Raw genomic sequence first — 17,031 nt, forward strand, 5'->3', positions numbered from 1 at the left:
GTTCTAGCGACCAGAGGCTTTTGCTCTGTTTGTGTAAACTAGTTCCTGGGTTTTATTCTAATTGAGATAAATCTCTGTTGGAGTGGTCTGCTCAGTATTCTCATTTCTGAAGACTGGGAGACTGGGCCTTTAAAGCTCAGGCCAAAGCTGGTTCCCATCACTAGCTGTCATACTGCCTCTATCCTAGCAGCATATGTGGAACTCTTCAACTTACCTGCTTCCAAAATCTGCCCAGAAAGAAAAAGGGAAAGAGTAGATATTGCCTGTTTGAACTGCCATCACTCAACTATGAATGTGCCCTCTGGACTGTCCTGAGGGTCTCCATCCATCCTGATCTAGTTGGTGCCTAGTAATCCTAAGCATATGAAAAGCATTTAAAAATATGAACAAAAACAACTGGGCTGAATCCTGTAGCAAAAGCTATAATTTTCATTTGCTGAGGTTTAAAAAAGTTGATTCTCAGAGGCTTCAAATCTGTACTTCTAAATTATATTACTTTATGTAATAGCTATAATTAATAATTTATTGATGTGACTTCTTAATAATAATTTTTTTTAAACAAATTAGAGTACTGAACCCAGAGGCACTTTACCACAGAGCTACATCACCCCTGCCCCACTGAGCCACCCCACCCGCCCTGTTTTTTGGAGATAGGACCTCACTAAATTAGGATCTCTCGCCTTTTGAACTTGTGATCCTCTTGTCTCAGTTTCTTGAGTAGCTGGGATTATAGGTGTGTGCTACCATGCCTGGCAATAATCACTGTCTTAGCACACATTTTAAGAATAAAATTGTTAAAGGTCTTTTGAAGTTTTTAAAACTTTTTTCCTGTAGAATTTGTAATGCAAAGATTTATAGTTCTTTTTTTCTCTCCCCAGTATTGAGATTGGACCCAGGGACTTCACCACTGAGCTATATCTCCAAACCCCTTTTTGTTGTTGTTGTTGTTGGACTTTTTTGGTACTGGGGAATTAAACCCAGGGGTGCTTAAGCACTGAACCACATCCCCAGCTCTTTTTATTTTTTGAGACAGGGAAGTTGCTTAGGGCCTTGCTAATTTGCTGAGGCTGGCTTCAAACTCATGATCCTCCTGCCTCGGCCTCCTAAATTGCTGGGATTACAGGCATAGTCCATCATGTCTGGCTTTCCTTTTTGTTTTTTTCTTTTGATGGGATCTCATTAAATCTCTGAGGCTGGCCTCAAAATTTACAATTCTACTGTCTCAGCCTTCCAAGTAGCTGAGATTATAGGCATGCACCACTGGGCCTGGCCCAGATTCAGACATTTTAAAGTAATTTAAAATAAAACAACTTTATCATTGCTCTCCTCCCCTAAATCCTGAAACTGTTTTGGATTATAAATGACTCAGATTATTTCTCTCTAGTCCCCAAGCAAGGTATCAGAATCAAAAGGAGACATGTCAAATTAACAAAATGGAACCAGAAAGGCCATATAAGAAAAGTCCTTTATATATATGCTTATGACAGAATCTATGCAAGGAATTCCTCAAAACTGCAGTATTCCACTCCACACAAGCCAGCTGCAATATTCCTGTTTAAACAAGGACATTTGCCTAACAATAGCTGTCTCCACTGGGGCATGAACACTAACTTCTGCAACAAGCTCCTATAATCAAGGTCTTTGTTTTAAGATAGTTATGTGGACTTCTCCATTTCTAGCACTTCTCTTTTAAAGGTGCCCCTTTGTCTAACCACTTTGGATGCACCTATGGTCCACCACAGCATGTGTATCCAGGATTGCATGTATCTATAATCACAAATAAACTCTGCTTCAGAGAGCTGGTATCTGTTAAGCATTTTAGACTGACACTCCTAATGCTACAAATTGATCTCTCTGTTTCATGTGTCTGTTTCATATAGACCCTTTTCTTGTTTGAGATGGATTTGAACTGGGCTTCAAAAGAATACAGAATAAAATGCTGTAATATCTTTCTAATATGTCCCCATATGTTTGATAAGAATAACAATACTACCAACTAGTTCTGTGCTGAGATCTCTTCTCCATGGTGAGATCTCTACTCGATGGTGAAGTAAGTAATGTGGTGGGCATACCACTCCAAATTTAACACATTAAACCCATATTTTGAATTCTATGAATATTTCAATAAAATTAACACTTAAAATATGTTGAAAATCATAATCTAAAGTTTACATATCCTTATATATCCTACAAAATTTTCATATATATATATATATATGAAATATACATATATTTTCAAATGCTTGAAAAACCATCTATTTATTACTTTTCTCAAAAGAATACAACTCTAAAAGCATAACATTATTTCAAAATTACCATATGTGGTATATTGATTGACCAATTTAAGTTTTTACAGGTTTTGCTCATCTGGGATGATAAGATTTAATGGGTTAATTGATTTTATATATTTTATCCCATTTATGTTCACCAATCAATATTCATTTCCAGAATTTTTTTTGACAGAAACATTTATAAAAGAAAGCACTCATCTCAGGCTGAGGTTGTAGCTCTGTGATAGAGTACTTGCCAAGCACATGTGAGGCATTGGGTTCAATCCTCAGCATCACATAAAAATAAATAACTAAGATAAAGGTATTGTGTCCATCTACAACTAAAAAAAAATTAAAAAGCAATCATCTTTTAGAATACTTCTGTAGGCAATTTCTCAAAAATGAGTAATTTATATCCATAAAGATTTTGGCGGATGGTAAAATTGCAACATAAGAAAGAATGATTTGACTCTACTAGACCATGGAACCAAAAGAGAGAGCTGTGGATCTGCCTAATTGGTCATCTGTAAAGGAATCCACAAGTTCCTAACAAGCAGGAAATAATGATAAGGGGATACAGAAACAAAAGTCAGTCTTAGGCAAGGAGAGGTTATAAGTATTCTAGTCAAAGACAACTTCTTCAGAGTCAGGGAAAACATCTGTAAAAAATTCTCAACACATAATGCTTGCAGATGTCCCCAAAATAGGTACTTGTGGGGAAGCCCCAATTTGAAAGAGCTTATCTAAGAATGAGGAAACAGGGACAAAGGCCCAGAGAAGGGTTAGCAAGCTGTTTTACATATCTCACACTGGGACTGAATGAGTTTTGCAAATTAGAGTTCCCTCTCAAAAAAATACTGCCAGATAATCTACCATGGTCCTTCTGATAGGGCTTATGAATGGCCTATGCAAAGCTTTTAACTTGTCTACTACTAATAAAGGCTGTCTTTGAATTACATATTTTTGGAGCCCAGGAAGGGAAACTGAAGAGTATCTCACTGTTCTCAGTAGTCTGAAGCCTAGGTAAATACCAACAAATAAGTCCCTCACCTTTCTGCCTTTCCAGGAGCAGGAGACAAGACTTGGAAATCAAGCACCAGGGCATCTATGAGTGACTGATGCTGATACCTCTGTATTTCAGATCTTACAGCAGTTAAGTCACTCTATGAACTATACTTAGTAGTTTATTTCTAGAATTATAAACCCAATTCTATTAGAACTTTCCTCAAAGTTCAGTTTAAATATGGATCTTATGATGTTTAGAACCACAAGGATCATCTAGGCTGACTTAAGTTACACCAAGAAACAATTTACCAATTTATATATTCAAATGCATACATAGCTATTAATGGAAAGGACATTGTGTTCTGACACCATTAAGAAAAAGGAAAGGCTGCTAAAAATATTTAAACAAAATGCACAAATTTATATTTTAAAAGTTCTCATAAATCAGTAAGAAAAAGTATTACTTATCTAATGTACAAATGAGCCAAGAACATGAACTGGCAAATTATAAAAAAGGTACAAATGGCTAACAATTGGGTAGGAAAAAGTTTGACCTCAATTGGAATAAAAAGGTCAAATGAACAACAACAAAAAAGGGATATCATTTTTACTTCTCAAATTGGTTCCAAAAAATTGATAATATTTGTTTTATAAAGAAATCAGAGAAATGATATTTTCATTTATTATGGCTAATTCCTATGACCCTTCCAGAATGAGATCTAGCAATGAATAGCAAAAGCCTGAAAGATGTACATATTTTTTGACCTAACAATCTATACCTAGGAATTCATTTTAGGGAGATATCATAGATACTTGAAGAAACCAAATTGTACAGATGTTCTCTGAAGCTTTCTTACGGGATGAAATATTAGAATAAATTTATTTGTTCAACAACAGGTAACTAGTTAAAGAGAAAATGACAAGGAATCTGTGTAAACTCATTTGAAGTGAGGTAGAAGAACATGTATGAAAGAAAATTCTTTTGAGGCAAGTGGAGAAAAAAAGGAGGTTATGTGTATAAAAAATGGAACGCATGTTTGTCAATAATATTAAATGTTAACCTCAATGCCAACAGTTATATATGAATTATATTTGTTTATCTTGGTATTTCAAAGTTTTCTTGCTTCCTCCTTGATTTTTAAAGAAAACACATGATAGCTCTAAAGGAATCTGATTTCTGTAAGGGTGGTACAAATACAAACTGAATATGAAAGGAGCTGATAAAATTAAATTCCCTTCTACATATAAACCAGTTCTACTAACACAGTTGCAAAAAAGCAAGGGAATTAAAAACCATGGCTATAGATGGTAGATGACATTTTCCCCTACTACACAGATTTAATTGACTTTTCCTCAAGAAACTTCTTTCTGGACACCAGAAGTAATTTTTTAGTGTTTAAAAGGAAAACAGCACCATCACTTAAATTATACTTAAGTGAAAGGAGAGGAAGATATTTTGTGCATTTAACAATTAAAAGAAAGAGGAAATATTCATATGAGTCTGCAAATGAGTATTTAGGAAATAAGAACAAGAAAACAGCCCATCATTTAGGGACTGAATCTTACTGGTGAATACAATTAGCATGTGTATGATGGGGGACATGACTTATTCTGAGTTGCTCTGCCTTGTTGAAGTTCTCCCGATTGGAAATAAGTATCACTTAGGAAAAAAAAAGGACTTTTAAGTCAATTTGTATTTTTTTTTTTTTGAGAAGGGTACCAGGAATTGAACTCAGGGGCACTGGACCACTGAGCCACATCCCAATCCTCTTTTGTATTTTATTTAGAGACAGAGTCTCACTGAGTTGCTTAGGGCCTTCCTGTTGCTGAGGCTGGCTTTGAACTAGTGATCCTCCTGTCTTAGCTGCTGCAAGTGCCACTGCACCAACCCAATTTGTATTTTAATGAAGCATCCAACTCACATTTTTTTCCAGATAAAGTAATTACAAATATTTCTGAATTAAAAGCATGCAGCTCAATTATGTAATTGCTCAATGGTTATATGGGCACTGCTGGATCTTATCTGGTCTCAAGAGGATATAATCTGAGTTTCTGTGGCTTTGATGATGTATTTACTCAAGAGAAGGGATTGACTGGAGCTGACAGCACAGGGACCCACAGGTAAACATGATTTTCATGTGGCTGTTTAATTAGCCATTTACCCAAGAGATCAAAGTAAATATTTTAATCTTTACCAGACTCTGAACCAAGTAATTTCTAATAAAGCTTTCTTAAATTTTGAAAATGACTTACTTTTAAGATTTTATCCAGAGAGAGATATTTAACCCATAGTATTTACTAAATTTATATATTACTTCAATACACAAAACAATTAAAAGATACTGTATTTGGCTAATCATTAAAGGATGGTGTGGTCTGGGGACAAAGCTCAGTGGTAGAACTCTTGCTAGAGTAGGGACTACAGAAATCATTTCATAGCACTGTCCAAACACCTCCACTAGCTCTCTAAAACCTACTAACTGAACAAAGTCTCTCTAGCTTGGGACTAGAGTAGTGCACAATATGGCCAGGGATTGAAATCAGGGGCACTTGGCCACTGAGCCACATCCCCAGCCCTATTTTATATTTTATTTAGAGACAGGGTCTCACTGAGTTGTTTAGTGCCTCACTTTTGCTGAGTCTGGCTTTGAACTTGTAATTCTCCTCCCAAGCCACTGGGATTATAGGCATGTGCCACCATGCCTGGCTGGTCCACAATTTTGATTAAGAAAACAGGTTACTTACCTCTTCTTTCAGAGGATTATGTTCTTTCAAGGTGGTAATACACTGACCCAAATGTGCCCCCAGTAAGTCTGGGACTTGTTTAGATCTGTAAAACAAAACAGAAGACACACCACAGATTTACAGCATAATATTCCCACATTTTAAAAGGCAAGTTAGTAGGAGAAAGTTTATCCAGAAAAGTCTGGAACCAAACATATTCTGAACTAAAGAAACTTTGAGCTTTAAGTCCAAATATTTTTTTTAATTTTAAAGTTTTTGGTTATGATTTCATTGCTAAATGAGCATTCTCAACTTTGGCTGCACAGAGAACCACCTGGGAAGCTTTGTAAAATCTGGTACCTAATATCTTACAGAGTATAATGGAATTGGGCTATGGTATGGCCTAACTCATGAAGTGATTCCAAAGTGTAGCCATGAACTTTGGAAGTCCCTCCAATTAAAGGTAAGTAGAAAGACTTTTTTTTAAAAAAAAAGTATTTCAATCATTCCTGTAACTAGTGTAGGAAGTACTGTGTGAATGGTTAATTTCCTAAACGTTCTTAAGAGAAACAGATCACATTTGTTTCACTTTTACCATGTTCTGCTTATAATTTAAGAAAAAATTAAGATACTATTATCAGAAAGTTAAAAAGTAAGTCTGACAGGAGTGAGATGAAATCTTAGAGTAGTTTTGATTTGCATTTCTCTAATTGCTAGAGATGTTGAACACTTTTCATATATTTGTTGATCAATTGTATTTCTTCTTCTGTGAAGTATCTGTTCAGTTCCTTAGCCTCGAATCATCAAGAATACAGGCAACACAGGCTGGGGCTGTAGCTCAGTGGTAGAGTGCCTGCCTCACACATGTGAGGCACTGGGTTCAATCCTCAGCACCACATAAAAATAAAGATATTGTGTCCACCTACAACTAAAAGAAAATATTAAAAAAAAAGAATCTAGGCAACAATAAATGTTGGCGAGGATGTGGTGAAAAAGGCACACTCATACATTGCTGGTGGGACTCAAATTGGTGCAACCACTATGGAAAGCAGTATGGAGATTCCTCAGGATACTGGTAATGGAACCATCATTTGACCCAGCTATCCCATTCCTTGGTCTATACCCAAAGGACTTAAAATCAGCATACTATAGTGACACAGCCACATCAATGTTTATAGCAGCTCAATTCACAATAGCTAAACTATGGAACCAACCTAGGTGTCCCTTAACGGTTGAAAGGATAGAGAAAATGTGGTATATACACTCAATGGAATATTACTCAGCTTTAAAGAAGAGTAAATTTATGTTATCTGACAGTAAATGGTTGGAGTTGGAGAATGTCATGCTAAGTCAAATAAGCCAATCCCACAAAACCAAAGGCTGAATGTTTTCTCTAATATGCAAACACTAAGTCACAATAAGGCCCTGGAGGTGGAAGGGTGGGCACTAGGGAAGAATAATGTTACCATAGATTAGGTAGAGGGAAGTGATGGGAGGGAAAGGGAGGGGATGTGAGGATAGGAAAGATATAGAATGGAATAGACATTATTATTATATGCATATATGTAACTGTATGACCAATATGATTCTGCAACATGTACACTCAGAAAAATGAGAAATTATATTTCATCTATGTATCAAAGTGCATAAATGCATTCTGTCACATATAGCTAATTAAAACAAATAAAAAAATTTAAAAAGTAAGTCTATACTGCTGTGTAGACAGTGATATTATTAAACTAAAAGCAACCCAAAGAAATGTCTCATTATATGGTTGCAGAAAATGTACAAGATGAATCTGGAGCATCCTGCTGTACCAGAAAATAAGGAAGCTCTTAAAGATAGGGTTATGACTGAGTCATGTCAAAAGGACTTAAGGGCTATCATCTTGAAGGGGCTCCCATTGGTCAAAGATGGGACAATCTGAGCCACAAAAAGAATAACAAATGTAATGGACTGAAACACAGCATAACAATCTGTGAATTCATTTAAAAGTAAATAATAAAAATAAATAAAACTTTAAAAAATAATAAAAGCCTTGGGAGTCAGTCCTAAAAAGGGAGAAAACCTCATCCAATATAATGATATACATGAATCCTGAGGACACTATGCTTTCTGAAATAAACCAGACACAAAAAAGACAAACACTGTATGATTCCACATATGAGATGACTAAGAAAATTATATAACAATACACTTTTATACTGGTGGCGTCAATCTGCCAATGCAGTCTCAGCATCACTAACAATGGGATGATAAGATGTCATATGCTGCCTGAGGAGATGGAATGAGAAGTATCAGTGCCATCTATAACATCCTTTTGCTTAGTCTGAAACACAATCACATATCCAGATCTCTAACAGTTTAGAGGTAATAGAGGGAGAGAGGAACTGGTTAAAGAATACTATAAAAATATAACCAGCCAAATCCAGCATGTGAATTCTCCAGGACAAATGACCCCACTCTTTTAACAAACTGATGGTATAAAAAAGCAGAAGGAGAGCCTGTTACAAAATTTTAAATAAGAGATTTTAAGAGACCTACCAACCAATTGTAACAGGGGGACCTTATTTGAACCCTGATTCAAACAAAACAAATGTAAAAAAACATGGACTAGGCATTAAGTAAACTAACTGAAATCTAATTAGGTAATTAAATTAATATCCAGTCATTGGATAACTAAAGAATTTTGTATTAGATCCTTATATGTTAGTGATGCAAGTATTTGTAAGTGAAATGATATGTTGTTTGTTTTAAACTACTCAAGAGAAGTATGCAGGTAAAGGAGAGATATAAAACAAGACTGGCAAAATGTGGACAGTTGATGGAGCTAAGTGACAGGTATGTGGAGCTTCAAATGTTTAAAAATTTTCAAATACAAAGTTTTAAAAAAGGGTACTGATATTTGACACTTACTCTGAAATACACAGGTATAAGAGACTGATAAATGAACAGAATAATGGATAGAAAAATATGAGGGTGCATTAAAACATCAATGGCAGAATCTGAGTGGTAGATGTTCACTTTTCAGTATGATTGCAATTTTTTATAGTAAAATGTTTAGAAGATGTGTGGACAAGGAGATGTTTTAAGCTGCTTCCTTGTCATTTGGTATCATTGCCTTCTGCTCTTCATGGGTACAGTGTCCTCATTGAATCCTTTGTCCTCTAATGGGGACAGTTATGGGCTTCCTGTCCCCATTAGGGCCATGCTGGGGCTCTGCCTTGATCAAGATTAAAGTCCCAGTCTCATACTTGCTCTGAAAACCAAGGGTCAGAGCCCTTTTCTCTTATTATTTTACTATTATAATTAATATCAGTTTTCTTGTAATAGAAATAAAGTTTGAACTTGGAGCTCAAAAAAAAAATGTTTGGAAGGAGCTAGAGATGTCACTCAAGAGTACAGCATTTATGTAGCATGTGTAAGGCCCTGGGTTTGATCTTAAGCACCAATAAAAATAAATTTTAAAAAGTAACCAATTAAATTAGAAAAAAGTAAGGATAGGTCAATTCAAAATTTCATTGAATATATTATATTAAAACATTTGCCTAACCCGACCTTAGTTTTTACTAAGGCTTGAATAAAGTGGGATAAATCAATGGGATCCTGTAACTTATGGAAAAGCTTCCAAGGATGATTCTAAGGCTTCTGACTCATTTAATAGAAAGCCCCCTTCAGCAACTTGCCTTTGCTGGTTCCTACTATACCTCAATGATGTTAAAAAAATTAACATTCAATTCCTTTGTTCTGACTCCATGTCATAGGTGAAGAAACCTTTACATTTATATTTAGTTTTTCACTAGATTTTCCTATTGAGAAAATGCCCTGACTAGCCTCTAGCAAATTCTAGTCTATTCAACAATTATATTTCCCATAAGTCAATTGTGTTTTTGAAAGCAAGTTTAATTAGGATGAATTAAATAATGAGAGAGAGTCTTTCTGGTGATGCATACATGTGGTTTTCTGCAGAAACAAAGCCAAGGTGAGGTTATACTTACTATCACTCCAGCCAACTGCAACTGCCCTTTGGATAGCAGTGTGCAAGAACTAGCTAAGGTTTCCATTTATTGTATTTATTTCCCACAAAAGGGCTAAACCAATTAACTTATTTGCTCATGGTCAAATAGCAAATGAACTGTTAAAGGATGTACAACAGTCTAGGATTTGTGACTTCTGCGCAGCTGAGCCAATCCATAAAACCCCAAACCAAGCTTTCCTACAGATTTACTTTAATACATATTAGGCAAGAAGTGTAAGAATCATGGCTATCCTTGAATGAAGTCTTGCTTATGTCTCTACATAAACACACCAAATCAGGAACTGATATGTGGGTATGATGAATTTAAAGAATTTTTTTCTCTTGAATTTTACAATCGGAAAATGTGTAACATTGATGCCTCACTGAAAAGCAAAACAAAACGACAACAACAACAACAAAAACCAAAAAAATGCCAAAAACATGCAAAATAAAAAAAGCTTGAGCTGAGGCTGTGGCTCAGCGGTAACACACTTGCCTGGCATTGTGAGGCACTGGGCTCAATTCTCAGCCCTGCATAAAAATAAATAAAATAAAGATCAATCAACAACCAAAAAAAATTTTTAAGAGGGAAGATGGCGGCAAATGTAGTGCATCACCCCCGTGTACCACGTCATTGCACGGGTGAATGACGAGTTAGAACGGCCAAAAGCTATCTTGTTAGGAATTTTCAGCAAAATTGGGGTGCACCGAAACCTAGAGGAAGGATTTCCATCGCCCGAGGATTGGTTACTGGGGCTCAACCGCGAGTAAACTGTCCGCCCAGAGATACAAACTGTTTATTCAGCGGCCCGCCCCGCTGCTAGAGACTGCGGTGCGCTGGGAAACGGCGAGCTAGCAACGCAGAGAAACGGTGCTGTAGATTCTGTGGACTCCTGCTGGCTGTGCCCTCACTGTGCTCAGGGCTGAGTTCTGGGTTTGAGACGGGAGAAGGAAGCGGTCCAGTTCTGTCCTCCACACCGGTCAGCCCACCGAGGAAGCCAGTGGCCACCATCTTGGAGAGCTGACATCACCATCGCCAGTTTTCGACAGATTGCAGCTCATTCAGCGATAGAACAGGTGTGTGTCACTTAGATCATCTCCCATACAGCAGGGAAATTGCATAAAATCTCTCCCCAGCTTTCCGGGGGCGTGATTAACAGAGTGAGTGTAAATAGAGGAGTGGGGAAAGGTAAAGGCACCTGACCTCCAACTCCCCCCTCCCACCAGCGGTGAAAACGAAACCTGTCTCACCAGCTCTAGGAGGAGGGGCTAGCGGAGGGAATCAAAACAATAAGGTGCCGGTTCCCAAAAGCTGCACTCCACGTCCTGGAAACTGCAGGCACAGAGTGTAGCTTGAACTGCTGAGAGGTATCATACTGGGAAAGGCCTGGCTGGAAGGCACAGCACCACCTACTGGCAGCGAAGAAAATAGAAGCCTAACAGTGTCCCTTTTTTCTTTATTTTTTTTAATTTTTAAAATTTTTAAATTGTAATTTTTTTCTTTTCTATAATTATGTTATTATTTTTTAAATGTAATTTTTATTTTACTGCATTTTATTATTATTTTTTATTATCATTTCTTTTTCTTTTCTATTCTTTTCTCTTTCTTTCCTCTCTCCCTCTCTCTTTCTTGGTTTGCTTCCTTACCTTTTCCCCATCTTTACTCTTAAGCATGAACACCCAGACTATGTACAACTTACTAAATGCAAACAGACGAATACTACGAATTGGTCCATAGTCCGCCTAAGTACTCCTATCTATTCTCTTGTTAATATCCCCCAAGTACTCCTATCTATTCTCTTGTTAATATCCGCCTGCATTTGAGCAACCCCCCAAAGAAGCTAACATATACTAACCTCCATATCATCAAATCGCCTGACCTCAACATAAAATCCTAAGTTCAAACCTCAATTCTATATATGCCATCAAATTCTGTAGGCCTTTAATGAAACTAATGAATTTACCTTAAATCACGATTAAATCCAACATCGCTAAACATTGTCTCCCAACACAAAGGAGAGATATTGGAACTATAAAAACCAAAACAAATTTAAAGAGGAAAACAGAAACGCAGCGGTCAAACAGAGTTGGAAAGTAACGTGAGCACCATGAAAAAACAAGGGAATAAAGGATTACAAACAATGCAGGACAACTTAAATTCACAGGAGAACCTAGAGGCATCAGAAAAATGGACAGAAAAAGAACTCAGGGCATACCTAACTCAGATGGAATGGAATCTTAGAGAAGACATTAGACAGCAAGCCCAAACAAGAAAGTATACTTTGAAAACAAATTACATAAGCAAATTCAAATGGCAAAGAACGAGCTCTACCACGAGATAGAGATTTAAAAAAAAAAATCAAACAGTAATCCTAGAAATGCAGGAAACCATAAACCAAATTAAAAACTCAAACGAGAATATTACCAATAGACTAGATCAAATAGAAGTCAGAACATCAGATAATGAAGACAAAGTTTATCAACATGAAAAGAATATAGTCAACACAGAAAGGATCCTAAGAAATCACCAGCAATCTATCCAAGAGATATGGGTTGTCATAAAAAAACCAAACTTGAGAGTCATCGGGATAGAAGAAGGTATAGAGGTTCAAACCAAAGGAATGAACAATCTATTGAATGAAATAATCCTAGAAAACTTCCCAGATATGAAAGATGGAATGGATTGCCAAACCCTGGAAGCCTACACGACCCCAAACATACAAAACTGTAATAGACCAACTCCAAGACACATAATTATGAAGATATCCAACATACAGAATAAGGAGAGAATATTAAAAGCTATGAGAGAAAGAAGGCAGATTACATTCAGGGGTAAACCAATTAGGTTAACGGCTGATTTTTCATCACAGACGTTGAAAGCAAGAAGAACCTGGAACAACGTATTTCAAACGCTAAAAAATAATGGATTCCAACCAAGAATACTGTATCCAGCAAAATTAAGCTTCAGATTTGACAATGAAATTAAAATATTTCATGACAAACAAAAGTTAAAAGAATTCGCAGCCAGAAAACCAGCACTGCAAGGCATTTTGAGCAAAACACTACAAGAAAAGGAATTGAAAAACAGCACCCAAAACAAACAGTGAGAGGTAACTCAGTAAAGGGAAGAAAAAAAAATAACCAAAAAGGAAAAACGAGCCATATTAAAGTAAATAAATAAATAAGCATGACTGGAAGTACAAACAATATATCAACAGTAACTTTAAATGTTAATGGCTTAAATTCACCAATCAAGAGACAAAGGCTAGTAACCTGGATTAAAAAAACAAATCCAACAATATGCTGCCTTCAGGAGACTCATATGATAGGAAAAGACATACACAGGTTGAAAGTGAAAGGTTGGGAAAAATCATACCACTCACATGGTCCTCAGAAGCAAGCAGGAGTGGCCATACTCATATAGAATAAAATCAACTTCAAACCTAAGTTAATCAAAAGGGATAAAGAAGGACACTATATACTGTTAAAAGGAACCTTCCACCAATAAGACATAACAATTATCAATATGTATGCACCAAATAATGGTGCTGCAACGTTCATAAAACAAACTCTCCTCAAGTTCAAGAGTCAAATGGACCACAACACAATAATTATCGGTGACTTGAACACACCGCTCTCTCCATTGGACAGATCCACCAGACAAAAGCTGAATAAAGAAACTATAGAACTCAATAACACAATCAATAACCTAGACTTAACCGACATATATAGAATATATCAACCATCATCAAGTGGATACACGTTCTTCTCAGCAGCACATGGATCCTTCTCAAAGATAGACCATATATTATGCCATAAGGCAACTCTTAGTAAATATAAAGGTGTGGAGATAATACCATACATCTTATCTGATCATAATGGAATGAAACTGGAAATCAATGATAAAAGAAGAAAGGAAAAATCCTGCATCACCTGGAAAATGAATAATATGTTACTGAATGATCAATGAGTTACAGAAGACATAGAGGAGGAAATCAAAAAATTCTTAGAGACAAATGAAAATACAGACACAACATATCGGAATCTATGGGACACAATGAAAGCAGTTTTAAGAGGGAAATTCATTGCCTGGAGTTCATTCCTCAATAAAAGAAAAAAACCAACAAATAAATAAACTCACACTTCATCTCAAAACCCTAGAAAAGGAAGAGCAAAACAACAGCATATGTAGTAGAAGGCAAGAAATAATTAAAATCAGAGCAGAAATCAACGATATTGAAACAAAAAAATTGAAAAAATTGATAAAACTAAAAGTTGGTTTTTTGAAAAAATAAATAAGATCGACAGACCCTTAGCCATGCTAACGAAGAGAAGAGAGAGAACTCAAATTACTAACATATGGGATGAAAAAGGCAGCATCACAATGGACATTACAGAAATACAGAAGATAATTAGAAATTATTTTGAAACCCTATATTCCAATAAAATAGAAGATAGTGAAGACATCGATAAATTTCTTAAGTCATATGATTTGCCCAGATTGAGTCAGGAATATACACACAATTTAAACAGACCAATAACAAAGGAGGAAATAGAAGAAGCCATCAAAAGACTACCAACCAAGAAAAGCCCTGGACCGGATGGGTATACAGCGGAGTTTTACAAAACCTTCAAAGAAGAATTAATACCAATACTTTTCAAGTTATTTCAAGAAATAGAAAAAGGAGATCTTCCAAATTCATTCTATAAGGCCAACATCACTCTGATCCCGAAACCAGACAGACACTTCAAAGAAAGAAAACTACAGATTAATATCTCTAATGAACTTTATGTTCAAAACACTAGAAAAACTAGGGATAACAGGAACTTACCTCAACATCGTAAAAGCTATATATGCTAAGCCTCAGGCTAGCATCATTTTGAATGGAGAAAAACTGAAGGCATTCCCTCTAAAATCTGGAACAAGACAGGGATGCCCTCTCTCACCACTTCTATTCAATTTAGTTCTTGAAATACTAGCCAGAGCAATTAGACAGACAAATGAAATTAAGGGCATAAAAATAGGAAAAGAAGAACTTAAATTATCACTATTTGCGGGTGATATGATACTATATCTAACAGACCCAAAAGGGTCTACAAAGAAACTACTAGAGTTAATGAATTCAGCAAAGTGGCAGGATATAAAATCAACACACATAAATCAAAGGCATTCTTGTATATCAGTGACAAATCTTCTGAAATGGAAATGAGGACAACCGCCCCATTCACAATATCCTCAAAAAAAATAAAATACTTGGGAATCAACCTAACAAAAGAGGTGAAAGATTTATACAATGAAAACTACAGAACCCTAAAGAGAGAAATAGAAGACCTTAGAAAATGGAAAAATATACCCTGTTCATGGATAGGAAGAACTAACATCATCAAAATGGCGATATTACCCAAAGTTCTCTAGAGGTTTAATGCAATGCCAATCAAAATCCCAAGGGCATTTCTTGTAGAAATAGATAAAGCAATTATGAAATTCATATGGAAAAACAAAAGACCCAGAATAGCAAAAGCAATTCTAAGCAGGACATGTGAGTCAGGTGGTATAGCGATACCAGATTTCGAACTATAGTACAGAGCAATAGTAACAAAAACAGCATGGTACTGGTACCAAAACAGGCGGGTGGACCAATGGTACAGAATAGAGGACACAGAGACCAATCCACAAAATTACAACTTTCTTATATTTGATAAAGGGGCTAAAAGCATGCAATGGAGGAAGGATAGCATCTTCAACAAATGGTGCTGGGAAAACTGGGAATCCATATGCAACAAAATGAAACTGAATCCCTATCTCTCGCCATGCACAAAAGTTAACTCAAAATGGATCAAAGAGCTTGATATCAAATCAGAGAATCTTCGCCTGATAGAAGAAAAAGTTGGCTCCGATCTACATATTGTTGGGTCGGGCTCCAAATTCCTTAATAGGATGCCCATAGCACAAGAGTTAATAACTAGAATCAACAAATGGGACTTACTCAAACTAAAAAGTTTTTTCTCAGCAAGAGAAACAATAAGAGAGGTAAATAGGGAGCCTACATCCTGGGAACAAATTTTCACTCCTCACACTTCAGATAGAGCCCTAATATCCAGAGTATACAAAGAACTCAAAAAATTAAACAATAAGATAACAAATAACCCAATCAACAAATGGGCCAAGGACCTGAACAGACACTTCTCAGAGGAGGACAATCAATCAATCAACAAGTACATGAAAAAATGCTCACCATCTCTAGCAGTCAGAGAAATGCAAATCAAAACCATCCTAAGATACCATCTCACTCCAGTAAGATTGGCAGCCATTATGAAGTCAAACAACAACAAGTGCTGGTGAGGATGTGGGGAAAAGGGTACTCTTGTACATTGCTGGTGGGACTGCAAATTGGTGCGGCCAATTTGGAAAGCAGTATGGAGATTCCTTGGAAAGCTGGGAATGGAACCACCATTTGACCCTGCTATTGCCCTTCTCGGATTATTCCCTGAAGACCTTAAAAGAGCGTACTACACGGATACTGCCACATCGATGTTCATAGCAGCACAATTCACAATAGCTAGACTGTGGAACCAACCCAGATGCCCTTCAATAGATGAATGGATAAAAAAAATGTGGCATTTATACACCATGGAGTATTACGCAGCACTAAAAAATGACAAAATCATGGAATTTGCAGGGAAATGGATGGCATTAGAGCAGATTATGCTAAGTGAAGCTAGCCAATCCCTAAAAAACAAATGCCAAATGTCTTCTTTGATATAATGAGAGCAACTAAGAACAGAGCAGGGAGGAAGAGCAGGAGGAAAAGATTAACATTAAACAGAGACATGAGGTGGGAGGGAAAGGGAGAGAAAAGGGAAATTGCATGGAAATGGAAGGAGACCCTCATTGTTATACAAAATTACATATAAGAGGTTGTGAGGGGAATGGGAAAAAAAAACAAGGAGAGAAATGAATTATAGTAGATGGGGTAGAAAGAGAAGATGGGAGGGGAGGGAAGGGGAGGGGGG

General features: G+C 36.4%; 1 protein-coding gene across 4 annotated transcripts in view; it reads right to left on the minus strand.

Moving 5' to 3' along the window:
* The window catches only part of Kiz (kizuna centrosomal protein), a 120,393-nt gene that overhangs the window by 36,481 nt on the left and 66,881 nt on the right, over positions 1-17,031 (minus strand). For all 4 annotated transcript variants that reach the window (XM_026393033.2, XM_026393032.2, XM_026393034.2 and 1 more), the window contains one exon: positions 6,021-6,105. In XM_026393033.2, the coding sequence (XP_026248818.1) occupies positions 6,021-6,105 (85 nt within the window). The remainder of the gene's footprint in view (positions 1-6,020; positions 6,106-17,031) is intronic.

This window comes from Urocitellus parryii, chromosome 6, assembly GCF_045843805.1.
Source record: "Urocitellus parryii isolate mUroPar1 chromosome 6, mUroPar1.hap1, whole genome shotgun sequence".
Lineage (NCBI taxonomy): Eukaryota > Metazoa > Chordata > Mammalia > Rodentia > Sciuridae > Urocitellus > Urocitellus parryii.